Source organism: Dendrobium catenatum, unplaced genomic scaffold, assembly GCF_001605985.2.
Source record: "Dendrobium catenatum unplaced genomic scaffold, ASM160598v2 fragScaff_scaffold_34, whole genome shotgun sequence".
Lineage (NCBI taxonomy): Eukaryota > Viridiplantae > Streptophyta > Magnoliopsida > Asparagales > Orchidaceae > Dendrobium > Dendrobium catenatum.
The window spans coordinates 231,434-242,495 of NW_021318496.1; the positions used below are offsets into that span (position 1 = coordinate 231,434).

At 36.0% G+C, this 11,062-nt stretch overlaps 1 protein-coding gene across 4 annotated transcripts in view; it reads left to right on the plus strand.

Annotated features, from left to right (window-relative positions):
* The first annotated feature begins 592 nt into the window (after nucleotides 1-592).
* LOC110099642 (probable protein phosphatase 2C 55) overlaps nucleotides 593-11,062 on the plus strand; it is a 20,829-nt gene continuing 10,359 nt past the window's right edge. The window contains exons 1-3 of one of the 4 annotated variants that reach the window (XM_020826850.2): nucleotides 593-911; nucleotides 1,150-2,126; nucleotides 3,680-4,001. In XM_020826850.2, coding sequence (XP_020682509.1) covers nucleotides 1,561-2,126; nucleotides 3,680-4,001 — 888 coding nt within the window. In that variant the 5' untranslated portion in view covers nucleotides 593-911; nucleotides 1,150-1,560. The remainder of the gene's footprint in view (nucleotides 912-1,149; nucleotides 2,127-3,679; nucleotides 4,002-11,062) is intronic. The other 3 variants (XM_020826848.2, XM_020826851.2, XM_020826849.2) reach the window with 3 other exon arrangements.

Consider the following 11,062-nt stretch of genomic DNA (forward strand, 5'->3'; position numbering starts at 1 on the left):
CCAACTACGGGCCTTTTGATCTACATAACTTCTCGACTATGATCCTCCAATCTCTGTTGCATAAACACGGTCCTACCAACCAAATGAATATGCCATACTATATTAATAACAACTCTCATATCATTGGATTTTTCCAACCTAACCATGTAAAATGCTCTTATGATCTATATTTATTATATTAATCCAATGCCTTTCTAAGGAAGGACATCAATCATAATTGACAACAAATACTAGTGAATTTATTCAAATTTGGCAGGACCTTATGGTTTTTCTTCTTTTAAGGTGTTTCAACATAAAAACCGTGATGTCTCTTATGAATATTATGTCTCCTTCTTTTATTTATTTGTGTGATATATTTTTGTGTACAGTGTTAAGACAGTAAATTTTATCTCTCTACCCCTACGAATATTCCTATGCACAAAAATATATATAATATATATCCTAAAAATTTTATGTATGTCAATATAAATCTCAAATGAGAATCATGATTTATAAGAATTTGTGGCTTTTCCCAAAAAAAAAAATTTGTGGCTCAATAATTAAAAAAAAAAAATAAAAAACTTATAAACTGCTCTGTGATCATTAAAAAAAAAGCCACGTCGGGATGTTTGAACTTTGAACGGAAATTTTGAAGGGGTTACTCGCTCCCATTTCCCAACGAACCTCGGATGAGGCAAAGCTTCATTTTTACATAACTGATTCCACGGGTTAGGGTTAGGGTTAGGGTTAGGTTTAGGGCTTCGGCGTTCTTCTAACCCTTTTCTCAGTATTTTCCGAGTTGGAGAGCTCACGCGTAGGAAAAATTCGTATTGCGAAGATAGTGGAAAGCAATCTTTCTGATCTATCGTCTAGGGCTTTACCATTTGTTTTCCTGGAGGTCTGATCTCTCTATCTCCTATCGCCTTACAATTGTAAGTCAGAAGCTTATATTTCGATTATCTTGGATATGTTTATCAAATGCGAAATTTCAGTTCCTTGCTTTTCCGTCAATGCACTCAACTAAGGTCGTTTCTTGCTGTTATTTGAGAAGAAAAGAATCCGATTTTCTTTAGTAGCTCCTTTATATATATAGTTATAGATTTCGTTTCCAGACAATGAGCTAAAGTTTCATTTCGATTTCGTGCTTTCATTCTGTGCTGTTGGTTTTAGTTTCTCCTTTGTGACCATAGGAGCTCGTTGCCCACGCAATAATCGAAGCGGTATAATATTGGTTGGCGATTGTAATTTTTTAAGCAGAAGGAGCATTCATTTGTTGGCGTAAGATGCCATCTTCCTACCTGCCAAGCTATAAGGTTTTGCAGCCTTCTGCAAATTTAGTGCGTGTTCAGATGACCGCCTAATCTGTCTAGCAGACTAGCAGTACCTTAGTCTGTAATAACAAGCGACTTTTATCTGTCTGATAATATCCATGTCCAGATTGGATCACCTACACTTGGAAGATTTAGCCACATTTGTTCAATTTCTTTGGTTATTTGTTATTCCCAATTTTATTTGTATACGAGTATCAGTCATTTACAGCAGTGGACAAAGGGTTCACCAAATATTAAGTTCCTGAGGAGTATGGTATCTGCTCTTAGTTCTTTATACTGCAAGTTTGAATTGGGCTTGAGGGAGCTGAACAGTTCAAGAAGGATGATGATGAAATGCTGGACTAAACCATCTGATTTTCATCAAGGTGCCCGTTTGAGGCTAAACACAAAGTATGAGCCTTCTTCCGGAACTTATAGATTTAGTGGCAAGAGCCATGAAAATGCACGCATGCTTGCATTCAAGCCACGACAATTTGCTTGTGGAGTAGAGGCAATATGCAGCTTGTATCAGAGGAGTGCACAAAAGGATGTTTTATTGATGTCAGCAATCATGGGTTACAATAGAAATCTTCAATATTGTAAACGAGTAAGTGGGTGCTTGAGAAATCGTGAACCTTCGAGTAACAATATGTTTTACAAGTGTTTTTCGACTGATATGCGAGGATCAATCTCAAATGCCAACCACCATATGGAGCCATGTATGAAAAAATTCTCATCAAGCTCCAGACCATGTTCTACTGGAGCAGTTCATAATGTTTCAATTGATGGTGTTTCACAAGAAGAGCTTATTGAAAATGATGGGGCTTCTTCTGATCAGTATGTTTCTAAATCATGTCTCCTGTTTTCTTTTCTTTGAGAATTTGATCACCTGCTCTTCATCGTTGATGGTTGTGTCATTTCTAGAAACTAACTCATATATACATTGGCTATGTCTGTTTTGGCAGGTAAAAAATGGTTGTGAAATGCGTGACATTACATTACAATATATTGAAGTATATAGATTATATAATTTAGATCGTGCTGTCGAAGAATTTGTAGTATACATTTTCATCCAATGACAATGAAGTGAATAGAATTCGTTCTTGATGATGATTTTTGTTAACGTGTACATCAAGGTGCATTTATCTTTGAATTGATTGTTGTTTTTTCTGTATTTCTCTTTGCATTTATTGTATTTGTCATTTTTTAGTCTCACAAAATTGAAGGAGCCATACACCTTCTGTGGTCTTCAATGCTTTGTAACTATTGTGGCTGTATTCACCACTTAATTCCATTGTGCTTATGCTAATTTATTGCTTTTCCCATCATATGTTTAATATAATCTTGAAATATTAGAGGGCCATAGTTATATAGTCATGTGTACTTTATTCAATACTTTGTTAGGTTTGGAGTGGGGTGAGGTGTCATTGTACTATGGTGCAATGGCCAATTGAAATTGACAATGATGATGGGTTTGAGTACCATTGGAGATTAGTCTTAGACACAAGGTGTTGGAATGGAGGATGGTTGGTTTAGTATGAGAGGTTAAGGGGCAATTTTGGGCTGGTGGAGTGATGCAAGTGATGCCAATGGAGTTTATTGAAGGAAAAGATCATGAAATATGAGTTTATTGGGGCGGAAGGTGTCGATACTTCTTTAGCTAGATGGACCCTTGTTTTTGGAGTAAACTAATTTTTGTATTAGGAACCCTTGGTTTTGTTTTTGGAGTTAACTAACTTTTGTATTAGGAACCCTTGGTTTTGTGACGATTTTTAGATGTGGCACAAATAAGACATGAATGGATCAAACTATCCTCCATATCAATGGATCATGTCCTTTTGACTGGGGACTTGTTTTTGGGTGTGTTATTTTTGAAACTGATCATGTAAGTCCTATGTTTATGTTGCTTGATATATAGGCCCTCCTTTAAACTTGGATTAATGGCAGATCTTAGAGAAATTGTTTATAACTTCCCGTATGCCCTTCACTAAAAGAACATGGGAACCTATATGCTGGTATTAAAAAATTACAGAATGAGCTTATGCTCTAAATATATGGACCTAAATGCAATTTACCTAAGTTTTTATATTTTGCACTATCTGGCGGATCAAAAAGCAGTTTTTTATGTTCGAAAGTCCCTAGTTAGATTTCGCATTATATGGCTAACTTCTATATTACCCTTTCTGATATTTTAAAGTCATTTATCATGGCACGCCTTAAGATGTGATCATTGGACATTTTATAAGTTATATGGGGAAGGTGTATCAGGCTAACTTATGGGCAAAAACCTACTCCATCCCTGAACCATAACTACCAAACCATTTGTTTCTTTTGATATCGTAGCATTAGCTGCTGTCCATGTAAAAAGAGCTATCTTTTGATTATACCAGGAAGTTGTCCAGTGATAGAAACCTGAAGCTAGTCTCTGGTTCATGTTATCTACCTCATCCAGCAAAGGAGGAAACAGGCGGAGAGGATGCTCATTTTATTTCTACTGAGCAAGCAATTGGCGTTGCTGATGGAGTTGGTGGTTGGGCAGACCTTGGTGTTGATGCTGGACATTATGCAAGAGAGCTGATGTCTCATTCTGTATCTGCAATTGGGGAAGAGCCCAAAGGCTCAATTGATCCGGCAAGGGTTTTGGAGAAAGCTTACATTAGCACAAAAGCTAGAGGGTCTTCAACTGCATGTATCATTGCCCTTACAAATCAGGTATATATGTTCTTTATTTTGACACATGATATTTCAAATATCTTCTATTGAAATGCGCATGATAATGTGCATGCATGCACTCAAATTTATACACCATTGAGTATATGATTCATAAATTATATATAAATTTATATTGATAAATATTAACATAAAAAAAGACTTCTATATGCAATTTTTAAATATAAGTTCGTTATGCTTTACAGACTAAAAAAACTAATTTATTGTATACTTCTCTGATTCTATAGTTACCCATGATTTTGATGATGCAATTACTTTTATAACTTAGGTCAAATAGTGTTGTGTGTAAGTGCTGAACTTATTTACCATGGAAGATGGAAGATCATGTTTTTCAGGAGATTTGTGAAAGAAAATAATGCATATTATTGCTGGAAAACACGAAGAGTTAAAGTTAAATTTGGAATAGTGACTGATTGACGATATAGGTAGGAATCCAGGGTAATTTCACTGGCTTTAAAACTGAGTGTTCTAAAATTGATTCTTTAACCCGATAGAGGTTGTTTTAAGAATGGGGATTTTTAATCTTAAATCATGTTAGAACTTAAAACAAGTGTTTTCAATTTGAATTTTGATACATTGGTTTTTGACTTGTTCTATTTGATTTTGATATGAAATCATTGTGGTGAAATTTTCATATGTTAGTTGAACATGTATTCTCATATTTGAGCATTTTAATTTATATCAAATTAACCATTTTTTTGTAATTTTTTATGGTGCACAATTGAATGACCCATGTGTATGCTTATTACGTATAATCAGCGTCTGCTTAATGATAGTTACCTTACGATTAATCAAGTATGTGTTTAGGAAGTCTAGAAAAATCGCATCATTGGTTTCATGCAAATAATTGAGATGATGCAAATAATGTGTACTAGTTAAGATTTTTCAAGAGATTTAGAGTGGATTAAATTCAAATTTTATGTTATGTGATCATGATTGGACTGTCACATTTAGGGCGCGTTTGGGATGGCGGCACTGTTGCTTTACTGTATAAAAAGTTATGAAATCGTTAGAACAGCGGCAGAAAAAATTCGCGGCACGTAATTGCTTCCCGTGACCTTTCACTCTCTCCCGCGGTCCGCTGCTTTCGGTAGAAAAATGACGAAAATCCCCTTCAAATATTCGCGACTACCACCGTCATCCTCCTCGAGCTCATCCATCTCGGATAAGCAGTTGCTTAACCTAGCTCTCCCTTGACATGGCCTCACGTGAGATCCTCGCTTCCCCTTGCCGTTTCTCATCTCCAAAAAGCCAGACCTCCCATTCCTTCCCCGATCTCGCGCCCTTAATCCACCAGTTTCCTCCTCTCCTGCCTTCTCGCCGAACAGAGGGGCATCGATACTGGGGAAATTGGGTGTTGAACACCGAATCACCTATTACCGTACCTGTGGATAAGTCTACCCTTGGCCGCATCATGAATGTTATTGGAGAGCAATCTTGTCTGCTAATCTTGTCGAGAGAGGATGAAGTCGACGGCGACATCGATGGAGCTAATCTTGTCTGCTTCGTTGTTGGGAATCTCGAAGCCGAATTCTTCCTCGAGGGCCATAACGACCTCGACGGTGTCTAAGCTGTCCAGTCCAAGGTCAGTTTGAAAATTAGCCTTTGGAGTCACCTTAGAGGGGTCAACCATCTGGAAGTTTTTTACCACGGTGATGACCCGATCGGTGACCTCAGATTTGTCCAGGAACGAGCCCTTGACTTCCTCCGAGAAGTGGCGGCAGAGGAGTTGGGAGAAAGAGAACGTCACCGGCGATCGAAGAGGATATCCTACTTTCACCCTCAGGTGCTTCAGCAGAACGCTCCTCATCGCCGCCATTAGGTTATGCAAAGAGGTTTCTGGTTCCTTAGTTCCTCTATACTCTCCTGCCTTTGTTGATCAAGCAACAGAGCATCAAATCCTTTTTATTGGTATCAAGGTTGTTGATCTTCTTGCACCTTAACAGAACGGTGGTAAGTAATAAAAATATTTATTCATGAGAAATATAAATAGCCATTCATGATATGTAATTACATATTTGTTAATTTTTTAATTAAATCTTAAAAATATATCATAGTTATATTATCATTAGAAAAAAATTTGTTTTGTATGAAGTATAATTTTTTTCCATATTATTTTAAAATATGATAGTACATTATAAAAAAATTATTTTATGGTATTTAATAGTTATAAAATATTTTATAAAAATTGATACAATTTTTATTTAGAATTGTTATTTATTAGCATATAAATTCTTTGAAAATTTTGACATTTACATCATTTTTTTCATCTCAATATATAAGGGTATAAAGGTAATTTATTCGCATATAGCTACAGCACAGCAACTTGACAGTTATACTTCCCAAATAAAATATACTGCTTTTTGTACAACAATTTCTGAAAGCAGCTTTTTGTACAACAACTTTGCAACCTACTTTACCGACAGCTGCAGTCGTCCCAAACGCACCCTTAAGAATAGATTATGTGTTCTTTTATTAATTAAATCAAATTCACTTTGAACAAAGTAAAGACACCTTGAACTAGTGCACAATATTCAAAGGTTTGTTGCGGATGAAATTTAAAGTGAGATGATCAAGGAGTTTTCTCATTCAAGAATAGATTTTGCATTACAAATCATAAATAGATTCAATCGATACTGCTTTAGGACTCGTTGTTCTAGGATTTTTACACACTTTGGAGGTAGGAAATGTTTCGTGAACTAAAGGATTGTTAGTGTGGCCTAGATGTTTCAAATTTCTCGAGCAGGCCTAAATGTCAAATTGAACGCTAGAGGCCTAGTGGTAAATTGTGACATTGATTATTTTTACTGGGAAGTGGGGGGATTTTGATGGTCTTTAGGGTGGGACTACTACCCTCATTGCATGTCTATAATATTATTTTGGTGATTGTCGATCATTTGTCTATGCTTGCCTATGTTATATCCAATAAGGTAAGCAGGATAAGGGAGAAATTACCTAAATTATACATAGAACATATAGTTTGTATATATGGAATCCCTAAGAATATCATGTCGGATCAAGTGAGATAGAGATATTGAGTTGAGAGAAACTTGTGTGGGCTCCGAAAGATCCTCAATTGACTTTGATGATTCGAGCGATTTCATGTTGATTTTCTAGGAGAAAAGTTAGATGGTGTAAATGTTCCATTCTTATAGAGAATTTTATATACTTGTTTTGAGGTTCATTGTTAATGCAAGCCCTATAGTTAATCACCCAAACCTGCGAGCAGGCTGTGAGCTGGAGGCGAGTAGGCTACAGGCGTTGCTTGCTGTTATGGAGAAATCTTCTACCAGTAGTGAATCCAGATCTAAATTTGGTAGTGAAGTGAATCAACATTTAAAGTTATTTCAGACCTTTAAACCGTCAACATTTAGAGGTGCAAGTGATCCAACAATAGCTGAGGACTGGTTGTTAAAGATAGTGAAGATTCTAGATTATATGATCTGTCCTGATAATAGAAAGGTACCATTTGTCACTTTTGTTATGGAAGGAGAGGTAAAAATATGGTGGCAAATGCAACATAGAGAGAAATTTGGACTGGTGCCTATCACCAGCATATGGTGGGATGATTTTTGAGGGTATTTAGAGACTGGTTTCTTCCTCCTTCAGCGAAACTAGCTCTGCAGGATAAATTCTTCATTCTGACTTAGGGTTCCAAGACGGCTATGCAATATGAAGCCGAGTTCACATCTCTGTCCCGCTATGCACCTCACTATGTCAGCACTCATGAGGAAAAATGACATGGGTTTTTGAGAGGCCTTATGGATTAGCTGCGACTATGATTGGTATCTTTTGATATTAGTGAACTTTCAGTCTTAGTGAAGAAAGCCAGAAAAATTGAAAATGTGTTAAATTTCTCTAAGCACAGTTGGGAGCCAACAACCAGGTAAAAGGAAGATGTTTGCAATTGATGATCGATTCAGAAGCAAGAAACCAAAATTTTATAATAAGAAGAAGTAACACAGCCTGAGAAACCTCTGTGTGATCAGTGCGGGAAGAGGCATTCATGCCAGTGTTTAGTGGGTTTTGGAAGATATTTTAGATGCTGCGAATTGGTCATCGCAAGGTTGACTGTCCTCAGTAGAAAAGAAGCAATGCCAGACCATAGGGATATTAGGTGCAGGCACAATAGAGGAGATATCTTGAAGGCAATCAGACAAGGAAAACTCAGTATCTGGGAAAGCCAGTAGTGCAAGGGAAGCCACCAATTCAAATACGAGGAGAAGCATTAGATATTAAAGGTAATCAACCTGTGAAAGCTCGAATGTTTTCCATCACACCTTAGGAATTCAAATAGTCAGAGGAGGTAGTTACATGTATGCTTTTGATTTTCAATAAATTTGGTAGATTTCTTTTTTTTTTTTAAATTCTGGTGCCTCCCATTCATTTATTTCTGAAGTATTTATTCTGATTTATCTATTGAGACCATATGTTTTACACCTACCTTATGTGTTATGATGCCGACAGGGGATAGTTTGCATGCCAGTAGGACGTGTTTTATGAATTTGGATATTCGTGGTCACAAATTTTCAATATAACTGATTTTTGCACCTATTAAAACATTTGATATCATTTAGGAATGGATATGCAAGTTAAACACTTTGCCAAATGAATGTCGAAAGAAAAAAATAAAGTTTAGTTTGCCAAATGAGAAGACTTTCTACTTTTCCTGTGAGAAGAATGCAATATTCTTTCTTGTTAGTGCAGTGAAAATGAGTAAATATCTAAGGAGGGGTGAGTTGGTGTTCGTAGCTAAAATGGATGTCTTAGGTATGGGCTATAATTTGCTAAAATTAATAAGGTAATTTACTATAAATTGTTGTAATTCATAAAACATTGAGGTAATGGTTGCAATCAGTGTTTTTTGTTGTTGAAATCTATGTTATGTGTTGAAATCAGTAAGGGGAGTGATCAAGGCTGCTATAAATTGCTGAAATCAACTGTAATTGTTGAAATCAGTGAGGAAAAGGAAGAGGAAAATCTAAGAGCAGTTAAGGGCATTGTTGTTTGTTGATATTAGGTAATGGTGGTTGTTGAATTTTGGTAAAATGTTGCCGCAGTTGCTGAAACTAGCCGTTAAACGCAATAAAAAGACAAATTTAGTGGATTGTTGTTGAATTCAGTTAACGAAATGGGGAAGAGAGCTAGAGGAAGAGAGCTAAGGGAAGGAGTGGGTTGAATGGGAGAGGCTTGGTAGAGGTGGTGTACAAAAGGAAAAGAAGACATGATCTAAAAGAATCAATTTCTAGCAAGGTGAGATGCCCAAACGATGTCATTGAAAATAGTAAAAAATTTCATATAATTACAAACCTCCCATTTGATATAATTATGATAGCATTAAATTCCAATTTCATCATGTAATTGTTGAAATCAGTGAGGAAAAGGAAGAGGTAAATCTAAGAGCAGTTAAGGGCATTGTTGTTTGTTGATATTAGGTAATGGTGGTTGTTGAATTTTGCTAAAATGTTGCCGCAGTTGCTGAAAATAGCTGTTAAACACAATAAAAAGACAAATTTAGTGGATTGTTGTTGAATTCAATTAACGAAATGGGGAAGAGAGCTAAGGGAAGGAGTGGGTTGAATGAGGAGAGGCTTGGTAGAGGTGGTGTACAAAAGGAAAAGAAGACAGGATCTAAAAGAATCAATTCCTAGCAAGGTGAAATGCCCAAACGATGCCATTGAAAATATTAAAAAATTTCATATAATTACAAACCTCATATTTGATATAATTATGATAGCATTAAATTCCAATTTCATCATGTATTTAGTTACTAAATCATCAAAGTATCAAATGTGAAATGTATTAGAAATGTGAGAAAAGTCATATATAGGGGATATGCTCGCACAAGTAAATGTGAAAGACCTGACAAGGTAAGCCTACACTCTCTTAATTTTAAAAGTTGGTAATTCGGACCCATCCTTAAATGAGAGAGCAAAGTTAAATCTAAAAGTTGATAATACAGACCCAACCTTGATTTAGAGAGTTGTGAGTGTGCAAAAGACTATAATCATCATATGACTTGCTTAAAATATTGATCAATGAACAAAACATGAAATGATGCTTTTGTATAGTTTTTATGTTTATTATAGAATTTTCATGTTGTTCCCAATTGATTACAAATATATTATTATTTCTTATACATTACTTGTGTATTTCATTGAGTTCTAGTTCATTAGCAATAGTTGTACTGCAGGAAATGAGGAGCCGGTGGAGCACTAGGCAGGACGGTTGATTGCCCTTTTTTGTACATTCGTTTTGATGTACATAGAGGTCAAAGTACATAGAGGTTAAAGTAAAAATTGTACAAACATTTTTGGGTATGTAAATAATATTTTAAAGTTTAGTAAATCTCTATATTTTACTTGAGTTATTTACTAGATGTGTTTAAATATGCTTTCAGTTATGAAATGTTGATTTTGATTTTAAGTTTTGTGAAACTTGAAGTTTTGGAAGTTTGAATGGACCATTTTCTGCTCACTTGGTCTTAATAGAAGTATGTCATGATGGGTGTTAGTAAGAGATAAGTCTAGTCATATTCTCCCTCTCTGTCACAATCTAAAATGGATCATTTCCTACGCACTTGTTTTTGATAGAAGTATGTCAGGATGAGTGTTAGTAAGAAATAGGTCTATGTTAAGCCGGCATTGGAGCCGGCTGGACCGGTCCACCCTGGACCGGTCCAGGTCTTCACCCGACGGAACTGCGCGCAAACAGGCGGAGGAGCGCGACGTGATAGGGCGTTTTAGGAGTCTTTTTTTAGAGATATTTTGAAATATTTGGGGTAGTGAGGTCTTTTGTAAAACTCCTTTATGGTTAAATAGAGTGAGAAGGGGGGGATTAGGGTTATCTCGCATTTTGAAGTTTCTTGAAGTTCTTGTGGTTTTCTTGTTTTGGGCTCTAGACTACGGCTAGAGATTGGAGAGTTATTTCCTTCCTCTCGAATCGAAGGAAAGTTATCTTGCTTGTTTCTTGCATTATACAGGGGAATACAATCGTTTGCTAGTGTTTTTCCCTACGATTTCTTCCATCGTTCCCATTTTCTA